The 18,853-nt window shown below is 36.6% G+C and overlaps 4 protein-coding genes across 5 annotated transcripts; 1 reads left to right on the forward strand and 3 right to left on the reverse strand.

The window, feature by feature from the left end:
• Positions 1-56: 56 nt before the first annotated feature.
• Positions 57-2,064, reverse strand: AT3G03080 (Zinc-binding dehydrogenase family protein). The gene is made up of 5 exons (NM_111178.2): positions 1,765-2,064; positions 1,311-1,488; positions 902-1,068; positions 722-804; positions 57-640 (listed from the first exon to the last, which is right to left on the reverse strand). The coding sequence occupies exons 1-5, from the start codon at positions 2,008-2,010 to the stop codon at positions 262-264; spliced, it is 1,053 nt and encodes a 350-aa protein (NP_186958.1). The 5' UTR covers positions 2,011-2,064; the 3' UTR covers positions 57-261.
• A 100-nt stretch (positions 2,065-2,164) lies between these two features.
• Positions 2,165-6,560, reverse strand: VGT1 (vacuolar glucose transporter 1). Its single transcript, NM_111179.4, has 14 exons — positions 6,267-6,560; positions 5,823-5,926; positions 5,550-5,628; positions 5,266-5,325; positions 5,055-5,121; positions 4,841-4,965; positions 4,259-4,360; positions 3,767-4,135; positions 3,642-3,689; positions 3,480-3,542; positions 3,255-3,335; positions 3,059-3,157; positions 2,801-2,938; positions 2,165-2,612 (listed from the first exon to the last, which is right to left on the reverse strand). The coding sequence occupies exons 1-14, from the start codon at positions 6,309-6,311 to the stop codon at positions 2,481-2,483; spliced, it is 1,512 nt and encodes a 503-aa protein (NP_186959.2). The 5' UTR covers positions 6,312-6,560; the 3' UTR covers positions 2,165-2,480.
• A 552-nt stretch (positions 6,561-7,112) lies between these two features.
• AT3G03100 (NADH:ubiquinone oxidoreductase, 17.2kDa subunit) lies at positions 7,113-9,429 on the reverse strand. Of its 2 annotated transcripts, none has more exons than NM_111180.5 (5): positions 9,219-9,429; positions 8,812-8,838; positions 7,943-8,034; positions 7,554-7,663; positions 7,113-7,454 (listed from the first exon to the last, which is right to left on the reverse strand). In NM_111180.5, exons 1-5 carry the CDS (start codon positions 9,308-9,310, stop codon positions 7,296-7,298), a joined length of 480 nt encoding a protein of 159 aa, NP_566192.1. In that variant the 5' UTR covers positions 9,311-9,429; the 3' UTR covers positions 7,113-7,295. The 2 variants fall into 2 exon arrangements, with proteins under 2 accessions (NP_566192.1, NP_001030628.1); NM_001035551.2 differs by having other exon boundaries at positions 7,131-7,454; positions 7,554-7,659; positions 7,939-8,034; positions 9,219-9,382.
• A 1,000-nt stretch (positions 9,430-10,429) lies between these two features.
• Positions 10,430-18,825, forward strand: XPO1B (exportin 1B). The gene is made up of 32 exons (NM_111181.3): positions 10,430-10,796; positions 11,108-11,224; positions 11,365-11,457; positions 11,550-11,621; positions 11,819-11,926; positions 12,000-12,082; positions 12,174-12,312; positions 12,397-12,465; positions 12,549-12,626; positions 12,822-12,884; positions 12,975-13,019; positions 13,189-13,296; positions 13,447-13,545; positions 13,653-13,856; positions 14,112-14,171; positions 14,495-14,605; positions 14,831-14,928; positions 15,102-15,210; positions 15,727-15,792; positions 15,865-15,963; positions 16,046-16,126; positions 16,203-16,292; positions 16,442-16,527; positions 16,626-16,706; positions 16,795-16,977; positions 17,188-17,254; positions 17,418-17,528; positions 17,653-17,760; positions 17,850-17,987; positions 18,070-18,207; positions 18,294-18,398; positions 18,489-18,825. Exons 1-32 carry the CDS (start codon positions 10,698-10,700, stop codon positions 18,609-18,611), a joined length of 3,231 nt encoding a protein of 1,076 aa, NP_566193.2. The 5' UTR covers positions 10,430-10,697; the 3' UTR covers positions 18,612-18,825.
• Positions 18,826-18,853: the final 28 nt, after the last annotated feature.

Here is an 18,853-nt window from a genome sequence, read left to right on the forward strand (position 1 = left end):
CGAAAATAATGAAATATTTTGAACTTGTTTTTCAAAAAAAAAAACATCCCTCAGAATATCCGTATAAAAATTGTGAGTTTATATTATTTACTATAGGTACAAAATTGTAGAATAGACCAATGAAAGAATCAAAATAAACAACCAAAAATGCAATTGTAGTTACGCCTATGAAAAGAGGCTTTATTTTCAAGTTGTAAGAATAAACTTCCGACACAACTAAACAAATTCTTGTAACTCATTCTCCAACTAAAGACGTCTGATTCATTCACGAGCAACCGCTATGAGTTGTTTGCCGACGTTCTTACCATGGAATAGTCCAAGCAAAGCTGAAGGTCCGTTCTCAAGTCCTTCAACTACATCCTCAACATACGTTATCTTCCCTTCTCTTATATACGGAAGCACAAAATCCAGGAACTTCAAGTGTTTGTCGAAGTAATCAGAGACCACGAACCCTTTAATCCGAATCCGCTTGTAGATCACGTTTGCTAGGTTGTGTACACCTTCTTGGTCCTCAAGGTTGTACTGTGAGATCATACCACATACTGCGATACGGCCGTGTAGTTTCATGTTTAGGAGCACTGCGTCTAGCATTTTGCCTCCTACATTCTCAAAGTATATGTCGATTCCTTCCGGGAAACACCTTGTGAGAAGAAAGATATCATAGTTTTGAATCAGATCTCTATATCACATTTTGTCTCCTACATTCTCAAAGTATACTGACCTCTTCAGGGCAGCATTAAGGTCTGGCTCTGCTTTGTAATTGAATGCATCATCAAACCCGAATTTGTTCTTGAGAAGATCAACCTATAACAAAACTCAACGGAGAAAGAAAAAAGGGGACAAGTGAATCTCTTGATAAGGAAATGGATCAATAGCTAGAGTCCAAGAAAATTCTGGTTACCTTTTCATTACTGCCTGCACTTCCAACAACATAGCAGCCCATAATCTTTGCAAATTGTCCCACGAGCTGACCAACTGCACCAGACGCAGCTGACACGAATACGGTTTCTCCTTTCTTAGGAGAACATATTTCATAAAATCCAGCATAGGCAGTCATACCGGGCATACCTGTCAGAAACAGAGCGATGCTTCTAAGACTACCAGTAAACTACTGAAACTTGTAGAGTTTTGACCAAGTTATTAGATATGTTAGCAACCAAAACAACTATTCTACATGATTAGGAGCTTCTAAGACCATTCTATCATGCCAATAATCATAGAGAGAGGTACATCAAGCATTGTATATAGCCAGCTTTCTCACTATCAAGTGAATTACATACATGAACAAAAGAGAAGCAGAGATAACATACCGAGAAGTCCAGTGTAGTAGGATAAGGGAACATCGGTGTGTTGGATCTTGTAATGTGAAAAATCTGGAGTGATAAGACTGTACTCCCCCCATCCAACTAATCCCCAAAGTAAGTCTCCCTTTTTGTAATCTGGATGCCCAGAATCTATCACTTTTGACACTGAAAACCCATAAATTGGCTGCAAACAAAACATCAAAACCTTTAGCACCAGAGACTGTAAGTAAGAGAAAATCACTTCTAATCATAAAGGTACAATTTCTTAGATCACACAGTATTCAAAAGAAACATTGCAATGTTTCTAAATTTGAAAACAACGTTTCCAAATTCATCTCTGTTTTAATAGTGATATTGTTTTGCACAAAACGTGGGTAACAAACAAGCTCGAAACGTAACAAAATCGTGTTGATCCGTAACAATCTAGAACATGCGTGAACTATGGACGTCGTTTTTGTACCTCGCCAGGAATGTAATGTGGAGCGAGCGCAGCAGTGCCGGGATCGGGCTTCCCCATGCGAATGCGCATGTAAGGATCGCAAGACAAGTAGAGATTCTTCACCAGAACCGTCTTGGATCCCTCCGGAATCTTTAAATCGATGGTGGAATCGGTGAAGATGAGGTCTGATTCCTTGGGGAAACCGGTGACGTAATCTCGCAGTATGACCTGCTTATTGGCCACCGTCGCATTGCCTGAGGTTGCCATTTTTCTCTCCGGTTTAGGTTCCTTTACCACAAAAGATGATCTTTGTGTTCTTCCTACGTTGAGGACGTGATTGTATTTATAGGCTTTTGTGAATCGTACAATGATTTGATTTCCTTATGACCTTATTTATGTTTCTTGTTATGACGTCATAATATGTTTCGTGTAATAATAATCACTGACGACGTTACAATATTGTTTCATAAAATTTTGAATCTCACATTATTTTCATACAATCACAAAATTTTGAATGCGTGTTTTAAAATACAAATTAAGCAAACTTTCGAATTTTAAAACTTTTCCAACGCACCAAATTTTGCCGCTAGATACAACCATTCTTTAAAAGATATCCAAACAGTGAAAATTCCGCGATAAATGGCTGACTAGTGACTACACATGCGGCTGGTGCGTTTGCGATTTAGATCCTCAAGCAATGAAGCAGCACAGAAAGTGGAGCTAAGATGAGTAACCTTTTAGAGACATTTGGCTTCAATTTCTTCAAGAGTGAGACCCTTTGTCTCTGGCACAATGTAGTATATGAAGAAGAGAGACACGACACATATCACTCCAAATGCACAGAACAGTATTCCAGCTCCTAACAGCTCCTGCAAACAATACCAAGTGAGTTAAGACCTCAAAAGTTCAATAATCTCTCCCGGAAAACCAGAAGATAAGAAGGAACTAGCAAGATGTATGCGAGCTATGTGGGGAATCTCTCGTTAAACATTGTTCTTCCAAAGTTATAGTTTAGTTCTATGTAAGGAATCTATTTAAAGAGAAGAAGTTTCTTTACCTTTAGCGGTGAGAAAGCGAATGTCACAAGTGCGTTTGCGCCAAAATTCACAAGCACTGCTAGACTGATTCCTCTACCTCTTAATTTTAAGGGAAATATCTCTGAAATCATCAGCCAACCAATAGGGCCAAAGGACAGCTGCAAGATTGATGGAAAGCCTCTTAAGATCATATCAAAAAATTTACTGAAAATACAAAGCCGCAGATGACATTGTACGGAATGGAACTTTGATCAGAAAAATCTGTAAGAAAATTTAACCTGGTAACAGCCTACATACAGTAGCAATGCAGCTACAGCAACAGCTGGTACATTTTTATAAAACATGTAGTAGGATCCCAGGAGGAACAATGAGATCACCTGTTACACACGAGTATATTTTTGGATCGTTTAGCTTCCGATTCATGTAATCGAAACTTATTGGAACAAACAATTAATAATAGAAGACATAAAATACCATTCCGCTAACACCACAAAGAAGTAAAGGTCTCCTTCCAACTCTGTCGATAACTATCACAGAAACTCCTGTCATAACCAACTGCAACAGTAAAAGGATCACATCAAGTCTTCGAAAGGAATATATCATTTATATTTCCAGTTGTACTACAACGCGTATCAATCCTTTCATAATTTTTTGCTAAAAGGATCTGACATGTCAAACCAGATGGAAGAATATGAATACCTTCAATAGGCCGAGCAGAATTGAGATCCGAGTTGCATCAGCTGCAGCAGAAAAGCCGGCAGTCTAACACGTAATTTTTTGGTAAAAAGAAGTTAAGATTTTCTATCACGAGTTTCCTCCTAGTGCAAAAAATTCAACTTAAGTAGAGATGAAAAGAAAAACCTGTAGTATTGATGGTGCATAATATAGTACACTTGGTTGCCCAGTTATCTGTCATTCGAAAATAAAAATATATTTAGTTATTGTTCATTTTCTTAAGGAATGTTTGATGAATTGACTGCACCAACCTGTTGGAACAAGACTAACCCTCCTGCTATAGTGAGAGCTTTCAAGCATTTGCCTCGAAATAATTCACCAAATGTAGCTTCTTTGTCTTCACCCACAAGGGAAAGTTCAGCCAATATTTCGTTTACTTGTTCAGCTGCTGAGTCAGCTATGACAGACCCTCTAAGGCGACAAAGAGATCTAATCGCAGCCTGTTGAAGATTCTCCCCATTTCCTTGTCCCTGGAGAGCGCGCAGTAAAAGCCACCTCGGAGATGCTGGTAGCCAACACATTCCAGTTCCCATAATAACTGGAAAAGGGAGAATTGTTGCGTACATGTAACGCCAACCAGAAATAACCGTAATCCAAAGGCTACCGATTCCATAACCCCCCTTCACAAAATTATGTGTCAGTTTAACTTGGTAGACAGAAAGGTTTCAAAATGGAGGGAATCAAAACTGTAACTTCAAACGGGGCAATAAATTTCCAAAATCCTCAGAGCTTCGAGAACTTACAACCATCCCAAGGACAGTGGAGAATTCCTTTAGTGATATCATCCGTCCACGTATTTGACTTGGAGCAGTCTCTGCAATGTACATTGGAGCCGCGTGCATGGTCTAAATGCAAGGAAACATATCAACTTTCCAGTTAAAAAGAATGCTTAAAATTGTACTCCCTAGCTGCATGGATTCACTCACAGTAGAACAAACATCTTGATTTGAACAGTAAACAATATTTATAAACAATGGCTCTCAACTTCGTAAAATAGAGTGAGACAGGAGAATAAGAATAGGATGAATTATATATCTCAGACTGTCTCGATATAGGGGTAAACTCTGTCCCGAATTCCACCAATCAATAAATCGAAGGAGTAAGCCAATATATGAATACAGAAGAATGCAAACACTGCCAGGTTGGTCTATGAGTGATAGACTGGTAGTATATGGATGCATTGGATAACACATGTTCAGTAATAGCGTGAAGCATATTTCTACCAAGTAGCTATTCGTGGAAAGGTTGACTATGATTAACTACTTAGTCAAATGCATGATGCACATTTTAGCAGGCAAACAATAAAGATGTGTGATTTATCTTACCAGTCCAATCCCCATGCCATACGTAACTCGTCCAATTATCAGTATGGAAAAGACAGGTGCTACTACAGTCACAATGGCTCCAACAAGATACAAGAATGCAGCCAAAATCAGCTCCTTTCTCCTTCCTTGAAAATTTAGTCCAACAATTCAATTTCTTTCAGATGAAGGAGACTGCTGCTACATACTCAGATGAAGACAGTTGAGAAAAACCAACCTATAATGTCGGCAACACTAAATGCAACAATGGAGCCAATTAAGGCACCATACAGTGAGCCACTGGTCTGCACAAAAGTATGAAAATTGTCGTAAGCAAATTTCTTTGTCCTTCCACAAGAAAGATCACAGCTTCCCAATTTAGGGAGAAAATAAGAACAAAAAATAGTGCAATAACCAACATGTAGAAGATCCAAGAAAGGTAGACTCACAATTATACCAACATCCACTGAAGACAAGTCGTACCATGAAATTCCACTTAGAGTAGGCGACTGAGGCAAAAGCAGATTAGTCATTCAGAATTTAATAGGCTTAGACAATCGAACAGATGTACATGCATAACAACTATGCAGGAGAAATCCAAGGAAACGTAATGGCAGTGCAAATGCAGGCATGAACTATGAAGTAGCGTCATTTAACTGCTAAAGATATGAGAAAGCTAAAAAAATCAAACTTGAGTATAGAAGCACAGTTTTAGACAAGGTTAAACCATTACCTTAAGAGACATGATAGCACAAGATGTTGCACCAATTTCATAACCAAAAAGCAATGCTCCAAGAGCTGGAAAGAGAAACCTGCAATAAATGACTTGTTACGTTCTTACGTTCTTAGCATGCTTTTAGAAAAATCAGTATCATGTGCATATCCAAAAGATTCCCACTTGCTTTCAGCAGAAATAGTAGTAACAAACAATAAATAGCAAATAAACAAAACAATCTGGGACCACAAATTGATGACTAATAAACAAGAGAGAACGAGAGAGACTCACGGAGGAATGGCTGCAAGAACAGAGTAGTTCTCTGGGCTGTGGTTTTCCTTTAACAAAGGTTCCTTTTCAGCAGTAATCCCACCTGAAGAAGAATCACCAACAACCTACATAATATATAGTTTCAGGAATTTTGCATCAGAAAGTGACTTGATACCAAATTAGAGAGATTTAGGATAGAATCGTTATTCCAAAACCCAGAAGCTAAGGTCTTAAAATTGAAATCCCAATTTTCACAAGCTCCACACATTACAGAGACATCAAAATCCACAATCACTTCATAAAAAGGATATCTAAAATCAAGCCAAACCCTAAGATATACATTGCAATCAAAAGTCTTCAAAGCCGACCGGGAGAAGAACCAACAAAAATCAGTACAATTTGCTATCGGAAACCTAAACCGAAAGAAGAATGGGGAAAAGAAGACGATAATGAGAAAAGCGAAACCTGTCCAACGGAAGAGATCGATTGGTTCTCGGGATCAAACCCCATGGCTACGGAAGCTTGGTATGGATCCCGTGACCGTGAGTGTGGTATGTTCAAGGAAACCCAGAAAAAAATATATCGTTCTGGGGTTGTACGAAATAGCTACTTCTCTGATTCGAGCTCAACGGAGCTTCGAATTTGCAGAGGAGAGAAACGTGAGGAAGGGAGACGACAAGTATGTATGCCAGGGTGATTATAGATGTTAACGGAACAGTGGACAAGCTTTAAATAGTCGGAGCTTAATTTCAAATTAAGATTCTGATTTTCAATTAAAAAAATAGGAAATTAGTCTTAATAGTGTGTTAGCATAAATAGAGAGAGTCAAACTGTGAAACCCTTTTTGTTTTTAAATTGTAAAACCAATTAAATGTTGATATTGGATGTTTCTGTTAATCAAAATTCCAGTTTCGTTTTTTTTTGTTTAGAAAGATTATAATTTTTTTTTATAACAAAGTTGACCATAAAAACGACAGAAGAAGGATAATTAAAAAACGTGGTGCTGATCTCGTTTAAATTTTTAATTACCATTAAAAACGTTTTGTTGCTGGCACTGCGTTCGATTTATCTGGTTATCATAATCCGTTTTGGGAAAAATCTCTCATTTAGATGTATTAATAGTATTAAGATTTTGTTGGAAGATTTTTTTTTTGTTTTTTGTTTTTAGATCATAAACTCTGTATTCAATTTTCTTTGAAGATTTTCGAAGAAAAAAAAAATCTTGAAAGATATTTTTCTCGATGAAGTTATTTGATTAATATATTTTTAAATACTTCTACTTATTAGAACTTTTCTACTTTCCTAGCCAGAGGTGAAGAAACAAGAAACTTAATAATCAGCAAATTATTACACAGTAACAATTACAATTCCAGATCCGAAACCCAATTGTCCAGCTTTAGATCCAAGACAGCTTTTATTAAAATGACACAGAAACAAAACAACAAATCACTCGAGAGAAAGTCTCGCAGAGCGTAAAACCAAAATATCATCTTCTTACTGAGTCTTGGTGGGTACCCATGATTGGTACCGAGTCCAGTTCTTTTGTCCCGGGTTCAAGGTATGTCCCTTCGAATGGTAGATGTATGCATCACCTTCTCCAGAGAAGTTCTCTTTATGCTCAAGCCCATACCTTTTTGGTTTCAAACTCAAGAGCTTGAAACAGAGACATTGGTATTTATTATCAAGTTACAAGGCAATATATTATCTATTGATTGAACGAGACAGCGAATTTGAAATGGCTCTTGGTTTTACCTCATCGCCAGTGTGATCAGTGATGAAATGAAGCCACCCGTGCCATTCAGCTGGTACTTGAGATGCGTTGTAACGATCCTTTGAAGCATACTCTACCCATCTGTGCCTACCTGTTCACAAAGTGATTGCTTGTTTCAATGTAAAAGCCTCTTGACTAAACATTCTATTAAGATACATGCAGTGAGCTAACAAATAACAAATGCTGAGTGAGTGGCTACAATTTCCATGACTGTACCACTCAGAATAAACAAACATTTGAAGTCAATATTAAAAGGGTTATTCCCTGAATATTTAGTAACAAATATCATGAATCCTACAGTGGCATCAATTTTTTTAGGTTAAAGCATGATTTTATATAGGTAAAACATGAAGTTAAAGGAACTACATACCGTATTGAGTATCGCCTAGCTTCTGGTAGTATTTGTTACCGAACTTGTCAACACCAACAAGTGTCGCTCCTATGTTATGTATTTTAGTTTGCCTTCATCAAATATAGAAATAAAACAGTATTGATCAGAAAATACGACTCAACAGCAAGCTACAATATAAAGAATGGGGAAACTATTAATAAGACACAATATTCAAGCATACTGTGTATATACTATGTGACCCATATATACATGCTTCCAACATCTCAATACACAACATAGAAGCAACACTAAGTATATGTTATATGTATATTACGCATAAAGAAATGATCTGAGGAAAAGGTTCTCTATATTCAGCCAAATGCACCAACTATCTAGAGCCTATGAGAACGACAAATCCAGCTTATAGACTTGGTGAAAGAGGCACATAAATTTTGACTCTTAAGATCTTTCAAGTTTCAAGACTACTTTGTAGGCCAATTTCATCACCATTAACAGGCCTCACCAATCTTTGAGCTCTTATTCCTCATCAACTTGAATAGCCTTATGGCATAATATTGTCAATTCCTTCAAACATGTAACTACACTATCTCTGGAATACCAACCATCATTTACTGTCACTGTTTCTTTACTGAACTCCAAAATCAACTAACATAACATCTATCAGCAGTCCAAGTCAAAGAATAGTAAGCTGTTCAAGAATTGGCGAGCTCTGTTCACAGTATAATGAATCTGACAAAATTATGTTCGCTCACACAACAACATACACATATAAGAATATGAAAATGAACTTGGTCTGTAAAGAACTCTTGAACAACCACTTGAATCATATTCGTAATCCACAAAGAAGTGAAACACTAAGCACTAATTATCAAAGATAAATTACTTACAAGAGGTTCCCATCTGGTAGGCATCTCCTGCAATGAAGAAAAAAAATTGAAAGAAGCAATTAGAGAAATTCCATAAACTAGTGATTACCTCGGAATACAAACAATAAGATCTTAGACTTATAAGCAACCAGAAACATTATGCCAATTTCAAGCATCACCATCACCGTTCAAAATTGATGTTCACCAAAAACAAAGTGTTTGATTTTCATTTCACATCAAGAAAATTTAACATTTGAGTGAAAAAAACCGAAGAATGATAACCATTCATTGCAAACAAACTTCAACAAACACCGAAAATTCTTGTAAATTTCTAGATTATTTGGGATCTAACTAATGAAATCGAGGGTATAATCCTGAAGAAATTAAGCAGAGGAAGAGAGATTGGAAAAGAGAGACAGAGAACTAACATGAAGCCTTCTTCTCGGATCATCCTCATGAAACCGCCGAGACCTTTCTCTCTAATCGCCTCCAACGCACTCTTCGCCACCGTCAAAGCCATCGTCTTCCGCTATCGCTCTCTCTCTCTCGGAATCGGGATTTGATTTCGTTGTCGAAATAACAAGGGACATGATGACGATTGCTAAACGCATCGTTTTGTATTTGTTGGGCTACGCTTTGTGTTTACCTGGGCCACTTGCTCGCTATGGCCTTCCCCATGATGATGTGGCAGAGAAGCATATGAATATACATTTTCTACTATGATTTGGTATATCAAGAAATACAAGATTTAAATCTGCTTTTCCCACTTTCCTCAAAGCATTAGATCATACATTCATAGGGTTGTAATTTTGATTTCTCAGTGAATAAGAAGAGATGATGTGTATTTATTCATAAGGAGTTGTTCAAAAATAAAAAAAGGAAATTCATTTTGTATATGTTATCAAAAAAAAGGAAATCACTACGCATTATAAAACCCAAAAAAAAAAAAAAAAAGGCCTTTTAAGTTTTAACACTACGCATTCCAATTTGCTATGCATTAGCTTCATAGCTAAATCTGTTTTTCCCACTTTCCTCAAAGCATTTGATGATCATAACATTAACAGTTCACTTCTCTTCCTCTCTTAGTAAATCCCATTAGCCATTTTACAAGCTAAGAGTACACAACGTATTATAATCATATCTTCACGAATGGTAAACTCGATTTCAATATAATGATAGATCTCCTATTGTTAAGGTTTTTCCAAGCTTACTCCTTAGCTTAGATTTCATGGGATCAAATGAATACTACTACTTAGTAAAGTTCCGTGTTCAAAAAAAGAAAGAAAGTAAAGTTAATATTTGGGGAAAATGCTATTAATTAATTAATGCAAACATAATAATATGACATAAATACATAAATCCAAAAAAAAAAAAAACACTCAATTTTATTTTATATAATAATATCATACAAAATCTAATAATGAACATCATTAAATAAAAATAATAAAGTTCTACAACTTAGTGATTGAATATAGCTTATTTAAAAATAAAACTTAATAATGTTTTTTTTTGTAAAACCTCAAAAAGTGTTGGAAATTTGATTAATCTATATGATTGCATTTCATTTTATAATAATCTTTCCTTAAAGTAAATCTTTGAATAAAATAAACAATCCTAGTAAATATTTGAGTAGCGTAGACTGTAGAGTATACAAATTCAAACCCTGAGGCGGTCAACGAAAAAAAAAGAAGAGAAAACAAAATTAGAAGTCAGGCCTTTTTCTCAGCGTCGCCTGCGTCAATCTTAAGCTGTCTTTCAAAAACCTCTCTCAATATTTAAACTGCCTCTCCTCCGTACCGCTCTACCCAAAAAAAAACTCTCTCCCTCTCTCTCGAACTTTGTCTCCCTCCATTGATTTCACTCTCGTATCGAGTCTCTTCTTCTAGAATTTGCGCATCCTCTCCGCCATGGCTGCCGAGAAGTTAAGAGACTTGAGTCAGCCGATTGACGTCGTTTTACTCGATGCCACTGTTGAGGCCTTTTACTCTACCGGATCTAAGGAAGAAGTGAGTCCCGTTGTTTATCATAATTTCTCTGAGAATTTTAACGATGAACGAGTATCGCCACCACATTAAGCGGTCTCTTATTCACTGTTAATGCGTTCTATCGATTTGGGGGTTAGGCGAGGGTTTAGTATTTGCGATACGAATTGGATGAGTTTTGCTTAATTCTTTTTCCTGGGTTAGAGATAGGTTTCGATTGTTTGTGGCTGTTCTTGTTATCTGGAAAAACACTAAACAATGTAATTTGTGTGTAAAAACGATGTTTGCATATGTGTGCTTTCAATGAGATAAGAATGTTTGAAAACACCTTGCAGAGAGCTTCTGCGGATAATATCTTGCGGGATTTGAAAGCTAATCCTGATACTTGGCTTCAAGTTGTTCACATTCTACAGAACACCAGTAGTACGCATACCAAATTTTTTGCCCTTCAGGTCAGTGTTTTAGTGTTCTCTTATACCTGCTCTTCTCTTTATTTAGCATTCCCGTTGTTATATATAATGTCCCACTACATCCATTCCAAAGAAGACAGCATTAGCATTCTATTTAGTTGTCTTCCATCGTATAATTTCAGGTGCTGGAAGGTGTTATAAAATATAGGTGGAATGCATTACCCGTTGAACAACGTGATGGAATGAAAAATTACATCTCTGATGTCATTGTGCAGGTATATTATTTGGAGAGCCATTAGGTTGTTTTTTGGTTAGAACTAAGATGTTAAGTTAACTGAATCGTTTTGATACTGAATTTGCTGTGTAGCTGTCAAGGGATGAAGCATCTTTCAGAACGGAAAGGCTTTATGTCAACAAGTTAAATATCATCCTGGTTCAGGTATCTTCGGGGTTTCCTGCTAATAATACATATTTGTATTGAGTCCTTCTTTTGTGTTCACTATCTACTTACTTCTGATGTTTTCTCTGGTAAGGCTTTGCTAAAGCCAATTTCGCCTGAAAGATTTTGCTCCTGCCAATTTATTGAAATTGTTTGTTTAGTTTTTGGGAATAACATATAATGTTATCTGTGTACAGATCGTGAAACAGGAGTGGCCGGCAAAGTGGAAAAGCTTTATTCCTGATTTAGTTATAGCTGCTAAGACTAGTGAAACTATCTGTGAGAATTGCATGGCTATTTTGAAAGTAAGTTCAGTCTTAAGTGCCTTTGCATTAATTAAGTTCATGGTGTACTTAAATAACATTTCTTCTTGTTTAGCTCCTAAGTGAAGAGGTCTTTGATTTCTCAAAAGGAGAGATGACTCAGCAAAAGATAAAAGAACTGAAACAGTCTCTAAACAGGCAAGTTAGACTTTTCAAGAAGTTTACTTTATTAGAATCAATACATAAAAACGAACTGCTTTACTGATTTATACTGCTTTCTTATATGCAGCGAGTTTCAACTCATTCACGAGTTATGCCTATATGTCCTCTCAGCTTCCCAAAGACAAGAGCTTATACGTGCTACACTCTCTGCATTGCATGCCTATCTTTCTTGGATTCCGTTGGGATACATATTTGAGTCCCCTTTGGTAATATATTTGGATCAAGTGAATGAAAGAGGTTAACAAGTCTTTAATAACAAAATCCCGCATTACTGATCTGGTTATTCGCAGCTGGAGATCCTACTTAAATTCTTCCCTGTTCCAGCATATAGGAATCTCACACTTCAATGTTTGTCAGAGGTATGCCGGTTTTTAGTTCAGCTTTACCTACTTGTCACTATTTTACTGTCATTATCTAACTACCTTTTTTTTTTTTCTGGCAGGTTGCATCTCTTAATTTTGGGGACTTCTACGATATGCAATATGTCAAGATGTACAGCATTTTCATGAATCAGTTGCAGGTAGTGCTGTTATCTTTGTTTTGTTACTTCTATTTGTTTTCATGGCCTTGTTCAGTGATGTCCTACTATAGAGTTTTACTTTTAATTAGTTAATGTACTCCTTATGGTGGTTTACTGGTTCTGTACTACATGTAGATTGACTTCATGTTACTGTTGCTTCTTGATTGATGCCCATACTTGTTTTCATGTCTGCAGGCAATTCTCCCTTTAAATTTAAATATCCCTGAGGCATATTCAACTGGAAGTAGTGAAGAACAGGCAAGTGTTTTTCTGTGCATTAGGTTTCTGGCCGTTCCATTTTTACTGTAACATTTCGAGATAATGACTGTATATCTTCTTTACCTTTAGGCTTTTATCCAGAACTTGGCACTGTTTTTCACTTCGTTTTTCAAGGTAATTCTCTTTCTTTGTTGAGTTAGATATGTCAGGTTGTTTTCCTGGTATTTTAGGCTTTGGATGTGTAACGAGGGATGATGGTTGGCATTTGTTTTTCTAGTCTTTTATCTTTCATATATTTTATGCATTTCAAACACAATAATGTGCTCTATGTTTTCGTTTGCAGTTACATATAAAAATCCTAGAATCTGCACCCGAAAATATTTCTCTATTACTTGCGGGTCTGGGATATCTCATTAGCATATCGTATGTTGATGACACTGAAGTATTCAAGGTATGTGAATTACAGTTGTTAATACATTTTTCTGTTGATACTTGATGCAGTTTTAGGTTTCAGTATATTTATATTAATTATCAGAATGGTCCCATGTTATCTGTTGACGCTTTGGAAACTGACAGCTTTTGCTTGCTTACGAGTGAACAGGTTTGTTTGGACTATTGGAATTCATTAGTGTTGGAGTTGTTTGGGACGCGACATCATGCGTGTCACCCTGCACTAACTCCAAGTCTGTTTGGATTGCAAGTATGATTTCTTTATGTTCTTTTATAAAATGGAAATCAGGATTATATATAGTAGTAGTTGAACTTTGCCTTGATGCTTACCCTGTGTTTTGATTTACCTATTGCCAGATGGCTTTCCTTCCTAGTACAGTTGATGGTGTTAAATCTGAAGTCACTGAGCGGCAAAAACTTTATTCAGATCCAATGTCAAAATTAAGGGGACTCATGATTAGTCGCACGGCTAAGCCTGAAGAAGTGTTAATTGTTGAGGACGAAAATGGGAACATTGTTCGTGAAACTATGAAGGATAATGATGTTCTTGTCCAGTATAAGGTACCAACTGAACATATGGCCTATCATTAGTTATTCTGTTATAGAACATATACGATGTCCTCCACACAGCATGGATTTGTACAAATTAGCTTCTTTTTGACACTCTTTTTTTCTTGACCCATGATTTTGGAGAGAAAATTTGACACACTTTTTCCTCTCGTTGCTACTCCTTTTGATGAGGAAGTTCGATTATATGATCTTACGTTTTTGTTTCAAACATAAGGTATTCGCATTTCATAGTTTACACCATTGCAGATAATGCGGGAGACATTAATCTACCTCTCACACCTTGATCATGAAGATACCGAAAAACAGGTACTTATTTTGAGGGATGCCAGATTTTCCTTATCCTCTGGACTCTAGAATGATTTTGTTCAAAATTTACGTTTAAAGTTCTTTACAATAGTTAATGCGTGGTAATGGTTGTATATGCTGTGAAATATGTGGAGTATTATGATAAAGTATAGTGCCTACGAAAGGTATCTCCTTGTTTAGAGGAGAAGACCAGTAGAGTGTCCCTAAATTTCTACAATATTTATTACGTAGAAGTATTAATAGTTGTGAAGTGTTAATTGTTAAGAGTCTTGGATGACCCTGTTGTATTGATATCAACTTTTTCTTTTTCTTTTACTTCTAAGATGTTGAGTAAGCTAAGCAAACAGTTGAGCGGGGAGGAATGGGCATGGAACAATCTAAACACTTTATGCTGGGCTATTGGGTCTATTTCTGGGTCCATGGTAGTAGAACAGGTAAGATCTCCACTCTCAGTGTCCGTCTAATTGTGTTTTCAACAAACAACAGTTAAATGCAGTAGCACTTTTTGGTTCTTGGTATCTGGTAGCATCTTTCTAATGTTAGTAGGCTCTTAAGTGGTCTCGGTCTCCCATTGATTTATGGTCGACTGGTTTCACCACCAGTGTTTTGCAAAGTTTGTGTCCTTTACTAATCATCTCAACTCTGTCTTTCTTTTCCAGGAAAACAGATTTCTCGTGATGGTTATCCGTGATTTGTTAAGTTTATGTGAAGTCGTCAAGGGAAAAGACAATAAAGCTGTTATTGCGAGCAACATCATGTGAGTTTGTTTCTACATCATGGATCCTACACATTTTATTGTTGATTTTGGCTTGGAATGTTGGTACTTATGTAATGTGGGATTTTCACTAGAAGTACCCCTTGTTCCCTGCTAGCATTTGTTTCATGCATGATTCGGGTGAGTATTGATCTTTGCATTCTTGTTCGCTTCAGGTACGTTGTTGGACAATATTCAAGATTCTTAAGAGCCCATTGGAAGTTTTTGAAGACAGTTGTCCATAAGCTGTTTGAATTTATGCATGAGACGCATCCTGGTGTTCAGGTAATTCTTCCCTTGTTCAAGTTGGATTTGGAAGTCGGTAGGAATTACAGTTTCTTGCTTAAATCTTTCATATTAAGTAGAACCGGTTGGAAATTTTGATTTAATTACTATCCATTTATTACACCTTTGATATGAGTAGCTTATAGAAAATAGATTTGATAGATCATAGACAGGAAATACAAAAGTAACTGAGGATTTGTAAATGGAGCTCCTCCCACTCCCCCTAAGATACCTCACCAAAGACTCGATTCCTCTCTCTTCATTCTCTTAGACATCTTATATAGATGAGACTCCCTAAGCAAACCATAGTGACTTGACATTACCCACATCAAACCATAGTTACTTTATAATACTTAGCAATTACTAATAAACCGTCGGAGCCTTAAATCCCACAGCTTTATCACATCTCATATTCATAAAAATGTTATGACTCATTTTGTTGCTTTCCCTCTGGTCTATGGGTTGTCTGGTTTATCTAAAATCTGCTCAAGCTGATACCCTACGTTTTCCTTTCAGGACATGGCTTGCGACACATTCTTAAAAATTGTTCAGAAGTGTAAGCGAAAATTTGTTATTGTTCAGGTAATGTATTCGTCCGTTTGATACTTTTAATTCTTACTTTATCATCTAATGAGGGTCTTCTGTGCTTTTCAGGTTGGAGAAAGTGAGCCATTTGTGTCTGAACTTCTATCAGGCCTTGCTACAATCGTCGGAGATCTTCAACCTCATCAGATTCATACATTTTATGAATCTGTACGTATTTTTAGTCGTGTCTCTTTTATAGAGATGGGAAGCTATTCGTTATCGTGACCTCACTCTTTGTCTCTCTCTCCAGGTTGGTAGTATGATCCAGGCAGAATCAGATCCTCAGAAGAGGGGGGAATACCTCCAGAGGTTGATGGCTCTCCCGAATCAGGTCTGTTAAGTAAAAAGGTACTGTTCATCTTTGGTTTTTGTAATAGCTTACTAAATGTATTTTTTGTATGATGTAGAAATGGGCAGAAATTATAGGACAAGCACGTCAAAGTGCAGATATCCTCAAGGAACCAGATGTGATACGTACTGTGCTTAATATCCTCCAGGTCTGAATCTTACGGAGTTTTAGTTGAAATTTGCTTTTCTTTTTGAACGTATTAGAATTTTATACATAAAAATAGCATTCGTTATGGTTGAGCTGGTGCATCGGTAGACTTTGGTTTAGCTGCATAGTGTAACTTATATTTTTGTGCAGACAAATACGCGCGTTGCAACTTCACTAGGAACATTCTTCCTGTCTCAAATTTCGTTGATCTTCTTGGATATGCTGAATGTTTACAGGTAAACTCTTTATACAACACTTATATTGCAGTTAAAAGTTATAAGACACACATACACTCATTATGTTTATGGACTTAATTCTTCCTCTACTGCACCAGAATGTATAGTGAACTCGTTTCAAGCAGCATTGCTAATGGTGGCCCATACGCTTCGAGAACATCTCTTGTTAAACTTTTAAGGTAGGAGGGCATTTTATATACAAAATAAAATTAATGTCCCTATATAAGAAACTGGAATAATACTACATCTTTATGCTTGATGGAACAGGTCTGTTAAGAGGGAAATTCTTAAGCTGATAGAGACGTTTTTAGATAAAGCTGAAAACCAGCCACACATTGGAAAACAGTTTGTTCCACCAATGATGGATCAAGTACTTGGCGACTATGCAAGAAATGTTCCTGATGCAAGAGAATCAGAAGTCTTGTCACTCTTTGCGACAATAATCAACAAGTATGTCACTTTTCTGTATCAGCCTGTATTATTAATCCAGGATGTTTGGTCTGCTCTTGTAAGAATATTTTTAGTTATCATCATGTATTAATCAAACTAGTTGATGCATAAAATGTTCAATACTGTATAATCTCAAAAGAATTTTTACCACTAGATGTAACATGAAAATCTACTATCTTCTAAACCCAACTTGTTGATGTGCACGTGTAGATACAAGGTTGTAATGCGAGATGAAGTTCCCCTCATATTTGAAGCTGTTTTCCAGTGCACATTGGAGGTAACTGATTCTATGGTCCATTGAAAATATTTCTCACATGTGCAGTTTTAAGCTATCAGTCCACCCTTTCGAAATATTATAAACAATGCTATGTGATACTCAGTCGTAGTTCTATGCATACATGGAAGTGACTAGTGAATTCGTTTTCATCTTTTTTCTGCAGATGATTACTAAGAATTTTGAAGATTACCCAGAGCACCGTCTCAAGTTTTTCTCGTTACTTCGTGCTATTGCTACATTTTGTTTCCGTGCGTTGATACAGTTGTCAAGTGAGGTTGGTGATTATGTTCTTGCATTAGTATTCTTTGCGTGATCTTAGAAAGCTAATAACGACCTTTCCATATTATTAGTTTTCTAGTTATCCCTGAGCTTGTCTTGTTTTTGTGTCTCTTCATCAGCAACTGAAGCTAGTGATGGATTCAGTTATCTGGGCATTTAGGCATACTGAAAGAAATATCGCTGAAACTGGGCTCAATCTCTTGCTCGAGATGCTGAAAAACTTTCAGGTTTTGGAATTTCCTTCTCGTTTTGTTGGCATTTTTAGCCTCTTTATGTGTGTGCATGATTTAACATGTTGCTCTTTGACTTGTGGCAGAAATCTGACTTTTGTAACAAATTCTACCAAACATACTTTCTGCAAATTGAGCAAGAAGTATTTGCTGTCTTGACCGATACCTTCCACAAGCCTGGGTTCAAGTTGCATGTGTTGGTGTTGCAGCACTTATTTAGCCTGGTAAATAATACGTATACTACTTGTATAAAAATCTACCACTTGGCTAGTCACTGCGGAATTAACGGATCAATAAAATATTTAGGTTGAGAGCGGATCATTGGCAGAACCATTGTGGGATGCTGCAACGGTACCGCATCCTTATTCAAATAATGTCGCCTTTGTGCTTGAGTACACCACCAAGCTTCTAAGCTCATCATTCCCCAACATGACTACAACAGAGGTAACGTGAACTAAACCAGAGGATTTTCAATTCTTCGATTGCCACTGATATTGAAAATAAAACACTGACAAAACACAACAAAACAGGTGACACAGTTTGTGAATGGACTTTACGAGTCGAGAAACGATGTTGGCAGATTTAAGGATAACATACGCGACTTCCTTATACAGTCCAAGGAATTTTCTGCTCAGGTATATAAGTAATTGCTACAGATTAGATTGGTATCTTCTTTTATACCACATTTCATCAAAAACTCTAATGAATGGATTATTTTTGTTCAGGATAACAAAGATTTATATGCTGAGGAAGCTGCTGCCCAAATGGAGAGAGAGAGACAAAGAATGCTTTCGATTCCTGGACTTATAGCTCCCAGCGAAATTCAAGACGACATGGCCGATTCTTAAGTCTTGTTTTTATATTTTATAAGAAGAAGGCTCTCGAAAAGAGAAATGGAATTTTTTTTGTAGAGATCTTGAGAAATGGAAAGCTTAGAAAAGACAAGTGTTAGGTTTTCTAAATTACAATCTTTTTTGTTGGATTTGTTACTATTAAATGAAAAATGTTTAGGATCTCAAAATTAATCGAACCTCAAACCGGTTATAAACCGGTCTTAATTTCAAAGACTTGTAAACCGAAATAAAAATGT

The sequence above is a fragment of the Arabidopsis thaliana genome, chromosome 3 (assembly GCF_000001735.4).
Source record: "Arabidopsis thaliana chromosome 3, partial sequence".
NCBI lineage: Eukaryota > Viridiplantae > Streptophyta > Magnoliopsida > Brassicales > Brassicaceae > Arabidopsis > Arabidopsis thaliana.